Here is a 21204-nt window from a genome sequence, read left to right as displayed (position 1 = left end):
ATTTACTGTCCTACATTTTTTATAACTGTGACCTTAATTTCCTACCGTCTGTAAACTATTAGTGTCTTAACGACCCTTCCAGAGGTGCATGTTCATTCATTGTTTATGTTTTTTTTTTTTTTTTTCACCTTTATTTAACCAGGTAGGCTAGTTGAGAACAAGTTCTCATTTGCAACTGCGACCTGGCCAAGTTAAAGCATAGCAGTGTGAACAGACAACACAGAGTTACACATGGAGTAAACAATTAACAAGTCAATAACACAGTAGAAAAAAAGAGAGTCTATATAGATTGTGTGCAAAAGGCATGAGGAGGTAGGCGAATAATTACAATTTTGCAGATTAACACTGGAGTGATAAATGATCAGATGGTCATGTACAGGTAGAGATATTGGTGTGCAAAAGAGCAGAAAAGTAAATAAATAAAAACAGTATGGGGATGAGGTAGGTAAAAATGGAAGGGCTATTTACCGATAGACTATGTACAGCTGCAGCGATTGGTTAGCTGCTCAGATAGCAGATGTTTGAAGTTGGTGAGGGAGATAAAAGTCTCCAACTTCAGCGATTTTTGCAATTCGTTCCAGTCACAGGCAGCAGAGAACTGGAACGAAAGTCGGCCAAATGTTGGCTTTAGGGATGATCAGTGAGATACACCTGCTGGAGCGCGTGCCACGGGTGGGTGTTGCCATCGTGACCAGTGAACTGAGATAAGGCGGAGCTTTACCTAGCATGGACTTGTAGATGACCTGGAGCCAGTGGATCTGGCGACGAATATGTAGCAAGGGCCAGCCGACTAGAGCATACAGGTCACAGTGGTGGGTGGTATAAGGTGCTTTAGTGACAAAACAGATGGCACTGTGATAAACTGCATCCAGTTTGCTGAGTAGAGTGTTGGAAGCTATTTTGTAGATGACATCGTCGAAGTCGAGGATCGGTAGGATAATCAGTTTTACTAGGGTAAGTTTGGCGGCGTGAGTGAAGGAGGCTTTGTTGCGGAATAGAAAGCCGACTCTAGATTTGATTTTCCATTGGAGATGTTTGATATGAGTCTGGAAGGAGAGTTTACAGTCTAGCCAGACACCTAGGTACTTATAGATGTCCACATATTCTAGGTCGGAACCATCCAGGTTGGTGATGCTAGTCAGGCGTGCGGGTGCAGGCAGCTAGCAGTTGAAAAGCATGCATTTGGTTTTACTAACGTTTAAGAGCAGTTGGAGGTCACGGAAGGAGTGTTGTATGGCACTGAAGCTCGTTTGGAGGTTAGTTAGCACAGTGTCCAAGGACGGGCCAGAAGTATATAGAATGGTGTCGTCTGCGTAGAGGTGGATCAGGGAATCTCCCGCAGCAAGAGCAACATCATTGATATATACAGAGAAAAGAGTCGGCCCGAGAATTGAACCCTGTGGTACCCCCATAGAGACTGCCAGAGGACCGGACAGCATGCTCTCAGATTTGACACACTGAACTCTTTCTGCAAAGTAGTTGGTGAACCAGGCACGGCAGTCATCAGAAAAACAGAGGCTACTGAGTCTGCCGATAAGAATATGGTGATTGACAGAGTTGAACGCCTTGGCAAGGTCGATGAAGACGGCTGCACAGTACTTTCTTTTATTGATGGTGGTTATGATATCGTTTAGTACCTTGAGCGTGGCTGAGGTGCACCCGTGACCGGCTCAGAAACCAGATTGCACAGCGGAGAAGGTATGGTGGGATTCGAGATGGTCAGTGACCTGTTTGTTGACTTGGCTTTCGAAGAGCTTAGATAGGCAGGGCAGGATGGATATAGGTCTGTAACAGTTTGGGTCCAGGGTGTCTCCCCCTTTGAAGAGGGGGATCACTGCGGCAGCTTTCCAATCCTTGGGGATCTCAGACGATATGAAAGAGAGGTTGAACAGGCTGGTAATAGGGGTTGCGACAATGGCGGCGGATAGTTTCAGAAATAGAGGGTCCAGATTGTCAAGCCCAGCTGATTTGTACGGGTCCAGGTTTTGCAGCTCTGTCAGAACATCTGCTATCTGGATTTGGGTAAAGGAGGACCTGGAGAGGCTTGGGCGAGTAGCTGCGGGGGGGTGGCGGAGCTGTTGGCCGAGGTTGGAGTAGCCAGGCAGAAGGCATGGCCAGCCGTTGAGAAGTGCTTGTTGAAGTTTTCGATAATCATGGATTTATCGGTGGTGACCATGTTACCTAGCCTCAGTGCAGTGGGCAGCTGGGAGGAGGTGCTTTTGTTCTCCATGGACTTCACAGTGTCCCAGAACCTTTTGGAGTTGGAGCTACAGGATGCACATTTCTGCCTGAAGAAGCTGGCCATAGCTTTCCTGACTGACTGTGTGTATTGGTTCCTGACTTCCCTGAACAGTTGCATATCGCGGGGACTATTCGATGCTATTGCAGTCCGCCACAGGATGTTTTTGTGCTGGTCGAGGGCAGTCAGGTCTGGAGTGAACCAAGGGCTATATCTGTTCTTAGTTCTGCATTTTTTTGAACGGAGCATGCTTATCTAAAATGGTGAGGAAGTTACTTTTAAAGAATGACCAGGCATCCTCAACTGACGGGATGAGGTCAATGTCCTTCCAGGATACCCGGGCCAGGTCGAATAGAAAGGCCTGATCACAGAAGTGTTTTAGGGAGCGTTTGACAGTGATGAGGGGTGGCCGTTTGACCGCGGCTCCGTAGCGGATACAGGCAACGAGGCAGTGATCTCTGAGATCCTGGTTGAAGACAGCGGAGGTGTATTTGGAGGGCCAGTTGGTCAGGATGACGTCTATGAGGGTGCCCTTGTTTACAGATTTAGGGTTATACCTGGTGGGTTCCTTTATGATTTGTGTGAGATTGAGGGCATCTAGCTTAAATTGTAGGACTGCCGGGGTGTTAAGCATATCCCAGTTTAGGTCACCTAACAGAACGAACTCTGAAGCTAGATGGGGGGCGATCAATTCACAAATGGTGTCCAGGGCACAGCTGGGAGCTGAGGGGGGTCGGTAGCAGGCGGCAACAGTGAGAGACTTATTTCTGGAGAGAGTAATTTTTTAAATTAGTAGTTCGAACTGTTTGGGTAAGGACCTGGAAAGTATGACATTACTTTGCAGGCTATCTCTGCAGTATAGACTGCAACTCCTCCCCCTTTGGCAGTTCTATCTTGATGGAAAATGTTATAGTTGGGTATGGAAATCTCAGAATTTTTGGTGGCCTTCCTGAGCAAGGATTCAGACACGGCAAGGACATCAGGGTTAGCAGAGTGTGCTTCAGCAGTGAGTAAAACAAACTTAGGGAGGAGGCTTCTGATGTTGACATGCATGAAACCAAGGCTTTTTCGATCACAGAAGTCAACAAATGAGGGTGCCTGGTTCATTGAACAAGCATGGGAAACAGTGTTTAAAATCCTTTACAATGAAGATCTGGGAAGTTACTTGGATTTTTTATGAATTATCTTTGAAAGATAGGTTCCTAAAAAAGGGACGTTTCTTTTTTTGCTGAGTTTATGAATAAAATTGTTAAATTACGAGCCTTGTTGGTTAAGCCCTAGAAAACGTGGCTTTTAAAAAATATATATTGTGTAGTGGAGCTGCATAAGTGTTGCTCTCCACTTTCTGGAGGATCAAGTTTGAAATCAGTGAAATTAGAGTACGATAGCCAAAGAGATGGAGAAAACACCTGTCTCTGGATTACATGTTCAAACTAAGGGCAACCGTGGTTTGGCATTCCTTACAAGGAGACGCGTCCATCATGCATGATCATGTATACAGGTAAGATAGATAGCTACATTTTCAGATATTACACATTTCTAATTTTGACAGAAAGTTTCATTTCAAGCTAAACTGTACTGTTAACTAGCTAACTTTGAACCTGGTTGGTTAGCGTTGTTGTTTAACTAGCTAACGTTAGCTGGCTGGATCATTAGCTAAAGTTACGTGACGTGTGTACAACACCCGTTGAATTTGGCCTGTGTCAGTAAACGTCTGCAAAAAAGTTGAATGAAATTGTTGCCAGCAGAGCTAGTTAGGCTGTTTTCATGTTATCCATAGGTAAACAAATCATTGGCCAGGGCATCACGTGTGCGCTCCGAGAGCGAAACGAGATGGTTGGGGCTAAAGCTTAAGAGGGTGTGAAGGATGCTGAATGGGTGTATACAAAGAGGAGCTCTTCACTAGATACCAAAACATTCAAAGGTCATTTTCTCAAAAGTAAGTTTACAAGTTGATCAAATTTCAAAGCAGAATTACTTTCCCATTGTTCCTCAAATGCAGTGTATGATATATAATTTTGTAGCTCTGAGTCACTACTTTCATCCAATGTAAAAAACAAAATTTCACTTAAGACAAAATCCAGGTGGTGAGTCACAATTGTGCAACGCCCTATGGGTCTCAGAATCACGGCCAATGAAACAGCCTGGAATCGAGTGACACCTCAAGCAATGAGATGCCGTGCCCCACTGAGGTGCCGCTGCGCCACTCGGGAGCCGAATAAATATACATGTCAATCTCAAAGTGGAGAAGAGATTGACTTTATCACTACACTACTTTATCACTACTTGTATTTGTGAGAGGTATTGACATGTTGAATGCACCGAGCTGTCTCCCCAAATCCATAACAAACTATGGGAGACTACATGGAACTCTATTCCACATCGGGTAACTGATGCAAGCAGTGCTTTTTAAGTTATTTATTTTTTTACATTTAACCTTTATTTAACTAGGCAAGTCAGTTAAGAACAAATTCTTATTTACAATGATGGCCTACCCCGGTCAAACCCGGACAACACTGGGCAAATTGTGCGCCGCCCAATTCTCTAACCACTTGGCCACCTGTCCCCCTTAATAACACATGATAACACATAATAACATAAGCACTATACACACACACGTACATATGGATTTTGTGTTGTGGAAGGGGAGTAGGGGCCTGAGGGCACACACTTAGTGTGTTGTGAAATGTGTTATGAATGTATTGTAATGTTTTTAAAATTGTATAACTGCCTTTATTTTGCTGGATCCCAGGAATAGCAACTATTGCCTTGGCAGCAAATGGGGATCCATAATAAATACAGCTTACGGACTCTGATGTTAGTCTTCATTGAGAATATCTGTGCTGGGGGACATCTGGTGCTGGTTGGCTTCTGGTGCTGGCGGCAAGATGGTGCTGGCAGGCTTTAATAAATGTATATCAAATCAATTGCACCAAGTCATTGTCCTTTTTGTTTGCTGTCACAGTTTACCATAAGGTGTCAAAAAATTAACAAACAAAATTTAGAAATAGTACTTAATTCGTTAACTGTCCGGATACTTTTTTACTCTTAAGTAGTTTCCTAAGAAATAACATTTTACTTGAGTAAATTACAATCTAAGTAATAGAGGTCGACCGACTAATCGGAATGGCCGATTAATTAGGGACGATTTCAAGTTTTCATAACAATCCGAAATCGGTAATTTTGGGAAATCTTTTTTTTTTTTTTTTTACACCTTTATTTAATCTTTATTTAACTAGGCAAGTCAGTTAAAGAACATTCTTATTTTCAATGACGGCCTAGGAATGGTGGGTTAACTGCCTCGTTCAGGGGCAGAGAGGCAGATTTTCACCTTGTCAGCTCGGGGGATTCAATCTTGCAACCTTACAGTTAACTATACCAACATTAACGACCTGCCTCTCTCTCCACAAGGAGACTGCCTGTTACGCAAATGCAGTAAGCCAAGGTAAGTTGCTAGCTAGCATTAAACTTATCTTATAAAAAACAATCAATCATAATCACTAGTTAACTACACATGGTTGGTGATATTACTAGATATTATCTAGTGTGTCCTGTGTTGCATATAATCTGACTGAGCATACAAGCATACAAGTATCTAAGTATCTGACTGAGCGGTGGTAGGCAGAAGCAGGCGCGTAAACATTCATTCAAACAGAACTTTTGTGCCTTTTGCCAGCAGCTATTCGTTGTGCGTCAAGCATTGCGCTGTTTATGACTTCAAACTGGTGTGACCGAAGTGAAATGGCGCTAATAGCGTTTCAAACTTCACTCACTCTGAGCCTTGGGGTGGTTGTTTCCCTTGTTCTGCATGGGTAACGCTGCTTCGATGTGGTGGCTGCTGTCGTTGTGTTGCTGGTTCGAGCACAGGGAGGAGCGAGGAGAGGGACGGAAGCTATACTGTTACACTGGCAATAGTAAGGTGCCTATAAGAACATCCAATAGTCAAAGGTTAATGAAATACAAATGGTCTAGAGGGAAATAGTCCTATAATAACTACAACCTAAAACTTCGTACCTGGGAATATTGAAGACTCATGTTCAAAGGAACCACCAGCTTTCATATGTTCTCATGTTCTGAGCAAGGAACTGAAACGTTAGCTTTCATAGCACATATTGCAATTTTACGTTCTTCTACAACACTTTGTTTTTGCATTATTTAAACCAAATTGAACAGGTTTTATTATCTACTTGAGGCAAAATTGATTTTATTGATGTATTATATTAAGTTAAAATGAGTGTTAATTCAGTATTGTTGTAATTGTCATTATTACAAATACATTTTTTTAAATCGGCATCGGCTTTTTTGGTCCTCCAATAATCGGTATTGGAAAATCATAAACGGTCGACCTCTACTAAAGTATTATTACTTTTACTTAAGTACAGAGTTTCAGCATCCACCTCTGAAAGTTATTATTATTCTATTTATTTATTTAACTAGGCAAGTCAGTTAAGAACAAATTCTTATTTTCAATTACGGCCTAGGAGCAGTGGGTTAACTGCCTGCACAGGGCCAGAACGACAGATTTTGTACCTTGTCAGCTCGGGGATTTGAACTTGCAACCTTTCTGTTACTAGTCCAATGCTCTAACCACTAGGCTACCCTGCCGCCCCAAAGTTATACATAGCCTAACTGTAAAATGCGTGCGAGCATCTCTCCGCAAGAAATGTTATCATTCTCACAGTAGGCCAAGATCTGTCAATCAACTGATTGCCCAAATTAGTTCATCAATTTAGCCAGGGAAACACAAACAGTAGTTTATCATTTTTCACACCTTTCATTATGTATTGATAAGCTAATGGGACTGTATGAATTGGGCTCTAAAAAACACTGCCTGATATTTTTTTAACTTGCAACATAACGTAAAATCTGTATGTTAAGGGTATTAGCTGAGATCTGAAGACTTGTATTAGCTCCACATACGAATGCCTAGCTTTTAGGTCCGCAGGCTAACACACTGTTGTAGTGCGCAGGAGACCTGAACTTGAGCCCACCCAGTCAGCATCACCAGGCACCATTTGGCTCACTCAAGATTTGTCTTATAAAACAATTATTGTACTATAATAAGTATTTATTTATTTTGAAGACATGTTATAAATGATGTTGAATAAATGTGTTGTGAATGTTGTGTGAATGATACTGCAGCGTTCATGAAGGTGTCATGACTGGTTTCATAAGGGTGGTATGAATACTTTGTATACCCCCTTCATATAAAGTGTTATCAAAAATGTTGTCCATAGTGTATAGCATAGAAGTTAAGGCCATATGAATTGACTTAGTCACTAGACTGTGACATCAGACTGTGTGACTCCGCACACCTGGAAAATATTATATATATTCTGTCTCTCTGCCTCTCTCTGTCCATCTTACCTTTTTGCCCAGAGGCAGATAGTTATTTTGAACAACTTTCTGCAGAACGCTATTTCCTCTTTCACATTCCAATAGTTTTCTATATTTCCTGCATTTCTGCTACTGAAAGCAGTCTTAAACAAGGGTCATAGATGTTTTGGAACTTCAAAAGTTGTCTTCTGTTGCGTTAAGTCTATGCCTTAGGCCGTCTGTTTTGTAGAGGCTATATGCCACAATACAAAATGAGTTGAAAAGATAAAGCACCACATATATTTGATGTATTTATGTGTCCCATTACAATGGGGTTTAAATATAAAGATGGATCAAGACAAACTTATTCTGTATTATACTGAACAAATATATAAATTCTACATGCAACAATTTGAAAGATTTTACTGAGTTACATTTCATATAAGGAAATCAGTCAATTGAAATAAATTAATTAGGCCCTAATCTATGGATTTCACATGATACAGATATGCATTTGTTGGTCACAGATACTGTGCCTTAAAAAAAGTTAGGGGTGTGGATCAGAAAACCAGTCAGTATCTGGCATGACCACCATGTGTCTCATGCAGCGTGACACATCTCCTTTGCATAGAGTTGATCAGGCTGTTTATTGTGGCCTGTGGAATTTGGCTGTGTGAAGTTGCTGGATATTGTTGGGAACTGGAACACACTGCGGTACACGTCGATACTGAGCATCCCACACATGCTCAATGGGTGACATGTCTGGTGAGTATGGAGGCCATGGAAGAACTGGGTAATTTTCAGCTTCCAGGAATTGTGTATATATCCTTGCGTCATGGGGCCGTGCATTATTATGCTGAAACATGAGGTAATGGCAGTGGATGAATGGCACGACAATGGACCTCAGGATCTAGTCACTGTGTCTCTGTGCATTCAAATTGCCATCGATAAAATGCCATTTTGTTTGTTGTCCGTAGCTTCTACCTGACCATACCAGAACCGCACCACCACCATGGGGTAGTCTGTTCACAACGTTGACATCAGCTAACCACTCACCCACACAACGCCATACTCATGACCTGCGGTTGTGAGGCCAGTTGGTCAAACTACCAAATTCTCTGTAATGACGTCGGCGGCGGCTTATGGTAGAGAAATGAACATTAATTTCTCTGGCCACAGCTCTGGTGGACATTACTACTGTCAGCATGCCAATTGCACGCTTATTCAAAACATGTGTGGCTTTGTGTTGTGTGACAAAACTTCACATGCGTTGTCCCCAGCACAAGGCGCACCTGTGTAATGATCATGCTGTTTAGTCAGCTTCTTGATATGCCACACCCATCAGATGCATGGATTATTTTAACAAAAGAGAAATGCTCACTAACAGGGATGTAAACACATTTCTGCACAAAATTTGAGAGAAATATGCTTTTTGTGCATATGGAACATTTCTGGGATCTTTTATTTCAGCTCATGAAAAGTGAGACCAACACTTTATATATTGTGTTTATATTTTTGTTCAGTGTATAAACTACAGTAGTTTTAAAGACTGCAGCTAATCTTAGTACAACTAAGTGGTGCTCATAGGTCTCTTCCCTAGTGGATGAGCACTAGTCCTACAGAGGGGGTGAACATTGTATCTGGGGCAGTAATGAGTTTCTAGTCCAGAGTCTCAATACTGAACCTGTGTAGTCATGACTAGTACAGGTGATGTGGAATCTATGATGCCCAAGAGGTGAGGCTATGGAGCACGCAGCACACTGACTGTCTAAATGCAGAGTGATCTGAGATTCACAGTGACAAGACTGAGCCTGTGCCGCATCAGATGTCTACTGCAGATAACAGCCGCTGTAAAACAAATACACACAACAAGGGGAATTGTTCTCACTGCAAACTTACCACACTATTACACTGTGAACACAAGCCACCCTTACACCAGCCTGGCCCTCTTCTCACCATACACACGCACACATGTACACACACACACACTGAGGACAACATTAACACATACTCTAATTTGAGCATTCTACTTTATACCTGCTGCCTCCATAACATCCCATTGTCACATATGCATGCATACATCCTTCATACCGGTCGCCCCAACAGGAATTAAACCCATTTAAAAATATATATTTAACCTTTATTTAACTAGGCAAGTTAAAAACAAATTCTTATTTACAATGACGGTCTACGCCGGCCAAACCCGTGGGACTTGGTATTGCAATCGCCATCCTACTGAGCCACCTACTAATTTCAGCTATAGATGAGTCATAATGTCTGGAAGACTGGAACCATTGACAATCAAAAGGCATTTATGCTTGGTCTTCTCAGCATAAAATGAAACGTTCAAAGCATTCTTGGGCTCACAAAAACTACTGATAGGATCAAACTAAGAATCTGTTGCATGGTTGCCTCTGCGAAGAAGAATGTATCAGGCCCACATTTCTGTTTTTATTTGTATATTTTGGGACAAAACACATTAAATGTGCAAAACAAATGTTATTGGAACATTTTCACCAAACATTCTTATAACCGTTATGGTTTGTCCCTCTACTAATAGTTATTAAATAATATTGGGTATTTAAAAACATTAACAGTATTTTGTCATGATAAAATTAGCTGAAAACCAAATGGTCTTCATTGGAATGTTTATTCATTTTTCAGGGGGGGAAGATCAGCTTCAAACTTGCAGATACAGTGCATTCGGGAAGAATTCAGACCCTTTCACTTTTTCCAAATGTTGTTACGTTAAAGCCTTTTTCTAATTATTTTCCTCATGAATCTACCTACACACAATACCCCATAATGACAAAGTAAAAACATGTTTTTAGACTTTTTTTTGCAAATTTAAGAAATATCTTATTACATAAGTATTCAGACCCTTGGCTATGAGACTTAAAATTGAGGTCAGGTACATCCTGCTTCCATTGATCATCTTTGAGATGTTTTGACAACTTGATTGGAATCCACCTGTGGTACATTCAATTGATTGGACATGATTTGGAAAGGCACACACCTGTCTGCATAAGGTCTCACAGTTGACAGTGCATGTCAGAGCAAAAACCAAGCCATGTGGTCAAAGGAATTATCCATAGAGCTCCGACACAAGATTGTGTCGAGGCACAGATCTGGGGAAGGGTACCAAAATATTTCCCAGGATTGAAGGTCCCCAAGAACACAGTGGCCTCCATCATTTTTAAATGGAAGAAGTTTGGAACCACCAAGACTCTCCCTATAGCTGGCCGCCCGGCCAAACTGAGCAATCGGGGAAGGGAGAAGGGAATTGGTCAGGGAGGTGACCAAAAACCCAATGGTCACTCTGACAGTGCTCCAGAGTTCCTCTGTGGAGATGGGAGAACCTTCCAGAAGGACAACCATCTCTGCAGCACTCCACCAATCACACCTTTAAGGTAGAGGGCCAAATGGAAGCCACTCCTCAGTAATAGGCATGACAGCCAGCTTGGAGTTTGCCAAAAGGCACCTAATGGACTCTGACCGTGAGAAACCAGATTATCTGGTCTGATGAAACCAAGATTGAACTCTTTGGCCTGAATGCCAAGCGTCACGTCTGGAGGAAGACTGGCACCATCCCTGCGGTGAAGCATGGTGGTGGCAGCATCAGGCTGTGGGAATGTTTTTCAGTGGCAGAGACTGGAAGACTAGTCAGGATCAAGGGAAATATGAATGGAGCAAAATACAGAAAGATCCTTGATGAAAACCTGCTCCAGAGTGCTCAGGACCTCATACTTGGGTGAAGGTTCACCTTCCAACAGGACAACGACCCTAAGCACACAGCCAAGACAAATCAGGAGTGTCTTCGGGACAAGTCTCTGAATCTCCTTGAGTGGCCCAGCCAGAGCCCGACTTGAACCTGACGAATATCTCTGGAGAGACCAGAAAATAGCTGCGCAGTGACGCTCCCCATTCAACCTGACACAGCTTGAGAGGATCTGCAGAGAAGAATGGGAGAAACTCCCCAAATACAGGTGTGCCAAGCTTGTAGCGTCATACCCAAGAAGACTCAAGGCTCTAATCGCTTCCAAAGGTGCTTCAACAAAGTAATGAATAAAGGGTCTGAATATTTATGTAAATGTGCAAAAATGTCTAAAACCCTGTTAACGCTTTGTCATCATGGGGTATTGTGTGTCGATTGATGAGGAGAGAAAAAACAATGTAATCTATTTTAGAATAAGACTGTAACGTAACAAAATGTGAAAACGCAATCTGAATACTTTCCAAATGCACTGTATATTTATACATATATTACTAATTTCTTCTTCTTCCTTCATTTTCTGGATTTTCACCCACAGCAGCCAATCCACTGTTCATTCTTAACTCCAACCCTCCAATGTCCACAGATTAACCCATCTTTCCCAGTGTAATGCCAATTTGTCATTTCCTTTTGCAATACATCCCATTTTACTGTGATGTCTTACAAGGGTCCTAAAAATCCCTATTTGTAAAGATTTTACTGATATTGCCCTAAAAATAAATACTTTACCCAAGAGTATAATGACATTTCCCATTGACTGATCGTGTTTTTTCAGATCCCCTAACAATACAGTTTGAATCCTGAACAACCATTCCTGGACCTGACTCCAAAGGCAAGCAACTGATGGACAGTACCAGAAAATATGTTCCATAGATTCTGTTTCCACCTGGCAGTCTGCACAAGGCAGACTGTTCAATGCCCCATATTGAGCATTCTTTTTGTAGGAAGTGTAGAGTAATACAGGTGTGCGCTGCTCATGAGATTATCAATAATTGAAATTACCATTCCCAGATTCCAGACTGTGCATATAGATGGGATAATGATGATGATAGCGCCTCTGTTGGAGCTGGCTGAATCTTTTTAGCCATTTCCATTCTACCATATTAAAATTGCCATCACTCTACAACTAAATGCAATCTTTACCAGTAACCTAAAGCTTTGCAATACACCCGTCATGAGCCCTAGACCTGTAGAGGCAATAAACAATAAATGACATCAACATAATTGAACTCTGACATCAATGCATTTTATACCCATCTTAGCTCGACATAACGCTCCAGCTACACTAAAGTAAACCTAGACTACCTGTATGAGTTAGGCTAACAATAATACGTCTATTGGTGGCTATTCAGGTGACACATCATTTGAAGTAATTTCGGCTTGGATGACACGTCAACTCAGCTTTTTCAGCAACTCAGATTAATGTACGCAATAAACAATGGTTGAACAATATTTCCCATACAAATCAGTTATAACACATGCACGATATGCAGCAGACTTTACTCTAAACTGATCCCTTATAGCCTAATTCAGCGTGGTATTTTCATACTTACATCATCTGTGTATGCAGGCGTGATGATGCCGCTGAGCAGTAGCAACAGGACGCTCAGGAGCAGTGGGGAAAAAGTGAGAAAGTATGTCATTTCATTACCTACAGCAGTTCCATACACCGTTGGCGTAAGCCCCGTTTCAGTTGGTTATCTTTGTAACTGTAAAATCGATGCAGCAGCCCCCCTGAATAACTCGCTTTTAGAAATAAGAAGAAATAGCCTACTGCTCGCTATCACTGCGACAGGTTTCTGCACTTTGATAGTTGGTGGTGTAACTCACTATCCGAAGATCCTGCGCGTGGCAAAGATAACCTCCCTCAAGACAGTGCCTTTACCCTTTGAGCCCCATTCACACCTGCGACAGCTAAGTATGTTAAGGCTAATTAATACACCCAAGTCATAGGCTAAAAAGTAGAACCACTGAAATATAATAACAACGAGTGGGACATACAAGCGTCGAAAAAAAAATATTGTCTATGTTGTGAAAGTGAGTACTGTCAAGTGTAAGAATGAGCGGTGTACAGGTTTACTTGCGGGCTTAAATACCGTAATACTGTGACTACCGCTTTGAAGTTTATGTTTAGTTTTTAATGAATAATGATAAATAGTGCTATGTTTTATATAGTATTATATACGTTTTTCTAAGGTAGCTATATTAATCAATTTGATAATATAAAAATAAACCTGTTAAATGTGTTGTCAAATGTAGTTGCGCTCTTTAAGTTCGTTACGGTATGAGGTGCGGGGGCGAAGTGATAGCCTCTATTCTTACTAGCAGTTGGTGAGCTTTAATTTTTTCTGTTACGTTTTAGACTTATTGGTTCAACTGTTTGTTGTTTTATTTTCTTCCACGATATGTTTTTCGATTTAAGGAACAAGTGCAAGCGAAAGTACTGGGGCAACGGGGTCTGACACAGTGATTAAGACTGGGGTAAGCATGTTTTATTGCATAGCAACACCTATTGCCTACAATTAAACTGGATTTGGACGATTCTGTCACCCTAGCTAGGATATGATGGCGTGAGATTTGCTCAATAGTGCCTAGGCCTAATATACATTTAATGGGTGGAATTTGCTACGGTTTCATTCGTTGTCTCTGCCATAACTTCACGACGCGCTCAGTTATATTGTAGTTTAATTGAATTCGCATGATTATTGCCGAGACACATTTGACCCAATTTGAATATTTCCGGAACATACTCAGACCATGCCTTTCAAATTATTTTTTTACTTGAGTAATTTAGGCTACACACATGTTTGATTCGGTAATTCATTTATTATAGTTTTAATTTTATCTGGACTACTAGCCTATTCGCAGAGAAAGGCTTGGGGGCCTATTTTGTCAACGTAATTCAGTATGCATGTATCACAAAATCAGCAAAATGTCCCCGCAATACTTTACACAAGCATACTTAGATTTATCGTGAATACAGTTACAGTGGTGCACCATTGAGAGCTCGCCAAATGTTGTATACATGCAGAATAGATCAAGTTACTCAAGTTACTGTATAACAGCAATAATAATAAGAGGTCATAATGATGATGATCATCAATATCATCGTCATCATCATTGTCATCATCATATCATAATTGTTTGTAGGTTTTGAGGTTTAGCCTCGAAAAAAATGGGGCACAAGCAGTTTTTTGGGGGAAATCTTCAACACGTGATCTAATGACCTGGCTTTCATTTTGATAATAATAATAATAATAATATATGCCATTTAGCAGACGCTTTTATCCAAAGCGACTTACAGTCATGTGTGCATACATTCTACGTGTTTGAAAATATTCAAACATTGTAGTGATAAAGGGTTTATCTCAGGCTGCCTGTCAATAAACAAGCTTGTTGTGGAATGAGAACTGATTTTTCAGTTCAGGAATGAATATACATTTGGTTTCTGAATTGACTACATTTAAATGGAATTGACCCCAACACTTTTACTGTGCATCAATTTACTCTATCTGCCTTCCTATCTGAGAGTATTTTGTCTCTTATCATTGTTTGTTTATATCACAGGAGAGGTCGAGAGGCAGAGTCACATTGTTGGTGTTACACCAATCAGAGGCAAGGCAGAGGTCATGGGCATGTCTGGAGGCAGGACACACCCTAAGTGGCAGAGATGATGGTCTCTACCTGCTGCACCACCTAGGCCAAAATCTCTCTGGTCAGATTACCAACTCACATCTTATGATGATCCCATTGTCTCATTTTCTCTCATCTCCTTCCATTCTCATCTTCTCCAGCTTTCATCTTCTCCAAATCTCATTTTCCTCGTCCTTGGCCAAAACAACCCATAGCCCCTTCCCAGCATGGTGGCTGGTGGCACTTTAAATCGGAGGACAGACTCATAATAATGGCTGGAACAGAATCAATTGAATGGTATTATCAAACATATGGAAACCATGTGTTTGATACCATTCCATTCACTCAGTTCCAGCCATTATTAGGAGCTGTCTTCCCCTCACCACCCTCCTCTGCCCCTTCCCCCAACTAGCACCTTCCACTTTTATGTGTTTGCAGATCTGAAGGAGTCAGACAGGTATAGCAATATAGAGGAAGCTCCCCTGGGTCTATTGGAGGGCTAGGTGTAGGAAACATCATTTTGTTTGTACGCCTATTCATCTCCATTTCGTCAGAGCCCATCGTTTCTCTCTCTCTCTCTCACACACACACACACACACACACACACACACACACACACACACACACACACACACACACACACACACACACACACACACACACACACACACACACACACACACACACACACACACACACACACACACACACACACACACACACACACACACACACACAATTCACACAACTCTAGGATAAAAAAGTTCCCTTGTACCAGCAACAACAAAAAAGGTTCTGGCCATGATATTTATTACATTTCCAATTACTTGTGGTCACCAACTGGTCGATCACGATCAACTGGTCGATCTCCAATGAAATTATAATGCTCATTTACAGTAGCTGTGCCTCACAAGTAATACAACAAATGATCTATTACCAGTACGATCGTATAGTTTAAATGGTATATCATTTCTAAATGGTCTGAGAAGAACAATATTGCCAGTGCAGTTCAAGCATAGACAATATGCTATTTTAATTGGTTAATGTTGCATAGGCTTACGATTTGTAAGTAACGTTTAGAAAAATCTGAGCAGTAGATCTCGGCATGCCGTTTGACTCAGAAAGTAATCTTGACCCAGAAAAGGTTGGTGACCACTGTTCTATAGCATAGACCCTAGGGCAGTGGTCACCAACCGGTCTATCGTGATTGACTGGTTGATCTCCAAGCCATTCCTAGTTAATCACCAAACATTTCCGTAAAAAAAAACAACAATAAAGCCTCCCTCCCCTCAGACTGACCATCAGATGCTCACTTAGCTGTTTCTCACAAGTAATACAACAAATGATCTATTACCAATGTAATTTAAAATATAATAAAAAAATTGTCTGAGAAGAACAACATTGTCAGGACAATTCTAGCATAGCCAATATGCAGTGAAAATGCAGTGGGCCTTTAGCCTACTGCACAAACCTCATTGCTACATAACTGTTTTTATTTGGTTAATGTTGCATAGGCTTAAGTCATGTGTATATTTCATATTTAATTTGTTATATTTTTGCTTTTACACCAATTTCGTGGTACTCAATTGGAGGTACAGTCTTGTCTCATTGCTGCAAATCCCATACAGACTCGGGAGAGGCGAAGATCAAGAGCCATGCGTCCCCCGAAACACAAGCCAACCAAACCAGAGTGCTTCTTGACACAATGCCCACTTAACCCAGAAGCCAGCCACACCAATGTGTTGGAGGACACACGGTACACCTGGCAACCGTATCAGTGTGTATGCGCCCAGCCCGCCAACGGATTGCAAGAGAGCAATGGGAGAAAGACATCCCTGCCGGACAAACCCTCCCTAACCCAGACAATGCTGGGCCAATTCTGCGTTGCCCCATGGGTCTCCCGGTCGCATGGGTCTCCTGTTCTCAAACCAGGATCTCTAGTGGCACAGCTAGCAACTGTGATGCAGTGCCTTAGACCACCACTGTGCCACTCGGGAGGCCACTGAGTCATGTTTAAAGAAAATCTGAGCAGTAGATCTCTGCTTGCATTTTGACTCAGAAAGTGATCTTGACTCAGAAACGGTTGGTGCCACTGCTCTATAGCATATACCCTAAGGCATTTCTAGTCGATCTCCAAACATTTCTGTAAAAAACCCAATGATAAAGCCTTGCATTCCTATTAGTTTTATTCGTTTCACGCTGTTGCCGTTAGGTGCACTTGATTCAGCAGCCCTAGTGCCGGGAAGGCAAAGTGTTCCCATTTGTAACTATTTCATGTTTCGGAAGGTAGAACTTGGATTATGTCCAGTACTATGGGGATTTTCCAGTACCTAGATTGTTCTCCCAGAAGTAGTGAGCAGAATCAACATAGGATTAACCTGTTAAGTCGACCGTCTACTTTTTCAAACATTCTGTTAAAAATTGCGCAACATTTCAGCGCCCTGCTACTCAGGCCAGGAATATAGTATATGCATATGATTAGTATGTGTGGATAGAAAACACTCAGACGTTTATAAAACTGGTTAAATCACGGCTGTGACTATAACAGAACGTGCGTTTCATCGAAAAGCGCAGGAAAACCTGATAATTGAAAATGGAAATAAATATCCATCCGCGACTTCAAGGAATTGTTCAAAGTGAACCGAATTACATGAGACCGAGGTTTCAGTGCCTACAGCTTCCAACTGTTGTCTAGAGTCTTGTCATTTGATTCGCAATTGATTCTTGGTCTAACCAAATCAAGGGAACCAATTCCCTCCGGTCTCCCGACCTGATGTTTTGGTCGAGCTTTCTTCAGACATGTTTTCAACACGGACAGCTAAAGAATTTACATCGCCTCCTGATGAATTTTATCGCTTATTAACGTGTACTAATACCTAAAGTTGCATTACAAAATTATTTCGAAGTGTTTTGTGAAAGTTTATCGTCGACTTTTTGAATTAAAAAAAAATGACGTTACGTTATGAAACGCAATTTTTTTCCGTTTATCACACAGTCTACGTAGAACAATATCTAGGCTATATATGGACCGATTTAATAAAAAAAAAGACCCAATAGTGATTATGGGACATCTAGGAGTGCCAACAAAGAAGATGGTCAAAGGTAATGAATGTTTTATATTTTATTGTGCGGTTTGTGTAGCGCCAAATATGCTAATTATTTTGTTTACGTCCCCTGCGGGTCTTTTGTGGTGTTACATGCTATCAGATAATAGCTTCTCATGCTTTCGCCGAAAAGCATTTTAAAAATCTGACTCGTTGCCTGGATTCACAATGAGTGTAGCTTTAATTCAATACCCTGCATGTGTATTTTAATGAACGTTTGAGTTTTAACTAATACTATTAGTATTTAGCGTAGCGCATTTGCATTTCCAGAGCTCTAGATGGGACGCCTGCGTGCCAGGTAGGAGCAAGATGTTAATTAGTAGACATGAGTAAGCAGAATAAAGGCTGAGCCCAGGTGAATGTACAGAGCTGGATCAACATAGAGTTAACCATTAGACATGTAAAAACCAAATGTAACCAGAATCCATGGGAGTGTACAAGGCTGGATCAACATGGAGTTAATCACTAGACATGTACAAACAGAACGTAAGCAGAAATGTGTACCTTAGTTAAGTAATACAGGCACCACAAGCCATGTATCTGTAATAAGATGTACTAATCAAATAATATTAGACAAACACGTATTTTGGGAACATATATATGTAATACATGTATTATATTTTGTATTAGCACTATGGTGACACCACCAATATAATCTAAAACGAGCATGAATAAGTCAGAAGTGGGTGTGGACAAGCCAGATGCGAGACAGGAAGATAATAGTGGCGAAAAGCCAAGGGGTGTTAATAATTTACAAAAAGAGGAGTGACCATGTGTGTTATGTAAGGGTACAACTGTATAAAAGCAGAGTGCTGAAACTAGAGAGGTCAGTTGTTCCATGGAATTGCTCGGCTCCTGTTACTTTTGTAATAAAGTCTATTTGAAATCACGAGTTCCGGTATCTGATAAATATTTGGACCAATATTTCCACGACAAACTCAGCCTACCCGGCAGGCCATAGAGAGCAAATCAAGTGCAACAATAGGCCTACCGCTGGCCAATCAGATAGCTCAGATAACTATCTGCACAGTTTCCTCATGCTGTTTTTATGAGTAAGCTCATGTTTAAGTTGTTATTCAGCACTGTCAACACTTTGTTCAACAGTTTTCTAAGCCATAAAATGTGTATTTTCCTACTTCCACTCACGCTACAACCAGCACTGCAGCTGTAATTTATGAGTATAACAAAGTTTTTCGATAAGCTTGCAATGTTATTATTTGCGACTTGTGTCTTTTTTAATATAGAGGAATATTGCAACATGAATTGGTGCATGAGGCAGAAATAATGCATTGCGACTTAAGTTTCACAATCAGCTGGAAGACTGTGTCCCCTTTTCTCAGTGGAGGGGCGGAGAGAGGAGGGACGATGAGTCAGGTGAGAGGCAGCCTCACCGCTGCTCCCTCCCCTCAGACTGACCATCAGATGCAGGCCATCCCTTACCAACTTTTAACTTTTTTTATTTTTTTATTTGACCTTTTATTTTACTAGGCAAGTCAGTTAAGAACAAATTCTTATTTTCAATGACGGCCTAGGAACAGTGGGTTAACTGCCTGTTCAGGGGCAGAACGACAGATTGTGTACCTTGTCAGCTCGGGGATTTGAATTTACAACCTTTCGGTTACTAGTCCAATGCTCTAACCACTAGGCTACCCTGCCACTAGGCTACCCAACTGGCAAACAGTTGTGGAAAACCTTTGGCCAATTTGTCACAAATTTGCGGAAAGCTCATATATTCCCATGCAAATTAGTTTTATGGCACTGGCCAAACACAGCATTGGCTTAATTCAACCCAGTTGTGTTGGGTTGTGCTTCTAACCCAGCACCTTGTGTTGAACACTTGATCCAGCTGCTGGGTAAATTAAACTATATTGTTGGGTTAAAACAACCCAGTGTGTTGGGTGGTGATGTAAACACAGTACATTGGGTTGGGGGATTGACCCAGCAGCTGGGTCATTTTTTTATTTTCAGTGTAAGCCTAATTTCAATTTTGCTTATATATTTGTGTCTTCCCTACCATCCCACCCCCTCCCTTCCCTACACAATAAAGATACAATATTGAATTTATTAAAATGTATTTGCATGAACTTGCATGAACTTCAGCTGAACTTGATATGGACATCACTGGGACCGAGCTCCCTGTCATCCAGGACCTCTATAGGAAGTGGTGTCAGAGCAAGGCCCAACATTTTTTCAAAGACTCCAGCCACACAAGCCATAAACTGTTCTCTCTTCTGCAGCATGGCAAGCGGTACCAGACCACCAGTCTGGAACCAACAGGACCCTGAACAGCTTCTACCCCAAACCCATAACTGCTAAACAAGGCTGCTAAATCAAATGGTTACCCGGACTACCTGCATTGACCCTTTTTTGCACTGACTATGCACACACACTGACACCCCAACACAAACACTACATCAAATCAAATGTATTTATATAGCCCTTTGTACATCAGCTGATATCTCAAAGTGCTGTACAGAAACCCAGCCTAAAACCCCAAACAGCAAGCAATGCAGGTGTAGAAGCACGGTGGCTAGGAAAAACTCCCTAGAAAGGCCAAAACCTAGGAAGAAACCTAAAGAGGAACCAGGCTATGTGGGGTGGCCAGTCCTCTTCTGGCTGTGCCAGGTGGGGAGATTATAACAGAACATGGCCAAGATGTTCAAATGTTCAGAAATGACCAGCATGGTCAAATAATAATAATCACAGGCATAACAGTTGAAACTGTTCTGAGCAGCAGCACAGCAGGTGGACTGGGGACAGCAAGAGTCATCATGCCAGGTAGTCCTGAGGCATGGTCCTAAAGGCTCAGGTCCTCCGAGAGAGAGAAAGAAAGAGAGAATTAGAGAGAGCATACTTAAATTCACACAGGACACTGGGTAAGACAGGAGAAGTACTCATAAACTACTGCAGCATACATTTTGGAGGCTGAGACAGGAGGGGTCAGGAGACACGGTGGCCCCATCCGATGATTCTCCCGGACAGGGCCAAACAGGAAGGATATAACCCCACCCACTTTGCCAAAGCACAGCCCCCACACCACTAGAGGGATATCTTCAACCACCAACTTACCATTCTGAGATAAGGCCGAGTATAGCCCACAATGATGCACGGCACAACCCAAGGGGGGGCGCCAACCCAGA

At 41.7% G+C, this 21204-nt stretch overlaps 1 protein-coding gene and 1 long non-coding RNA gene across 3 annotated transcripts in view; one reads left to right on the top strand and one right to left on the bottom strand.

Moving 5' to 3' along the window:
• Positions 1-13387, bottom strand: part of col4a3 (collagen, type IV, alpha 3) — a 112084-nt gene extending 98697 nt beyond the window's left edge. Inside the window, exon 1 of the mRNA XM_046297829.1 lies at positions 12881-13387. Within this exon, the coding sequence (XP_046153785.1) occupies positions 12881-12970 (90 nt within the window). The 5' untranslated portion in view covers positions 12971-13387. The remainder of the gene's footprint in view (positions 1-12880) is intronic.
• LOC123994818 lies at positions 13010-16307 on the top strand. Of its 2 annotated transcripts, none has more exons than XR_006831727.1 (3): positions 13010-13245; positions 13750-13808; positions 14895-16307. It is a non-coding gene; the product is annotated as an uncharacterized LOC123994818 (long non-coding RNA). The 2 variants fall into 2 exon arrangements; XR_006831726.1 differs by lacking the exon at positions 13010-13245 and adding an exon at positions 13614-13658.
• The last annotated feature ends 4897 nt before the right edge of the window (positions 16308-21204 follow it).

The sequence above is a fragment of the Oncorhynchus gorbuscha genome, linkage group LG14 (genome assembly GCF_021184085.1).
Source record: "Oncorhynchus gorbuscha isolate QuinsamMale2020 ecotype Even-year linkage group LG14, OgorEven_v1.0, whole genome shotgun sequence".
In the NCBI taxonomy this organism is placed as follows: Eukaryota; Metazoa; Chordata; class Actinopteri; order Salmoniformes; family Salmonidae; genus Oncorhynchus; species Oncorhynchus gorbuscha.
This window is presented reverse-complemented; position numbering and strand designations above follow the sequence as displayed.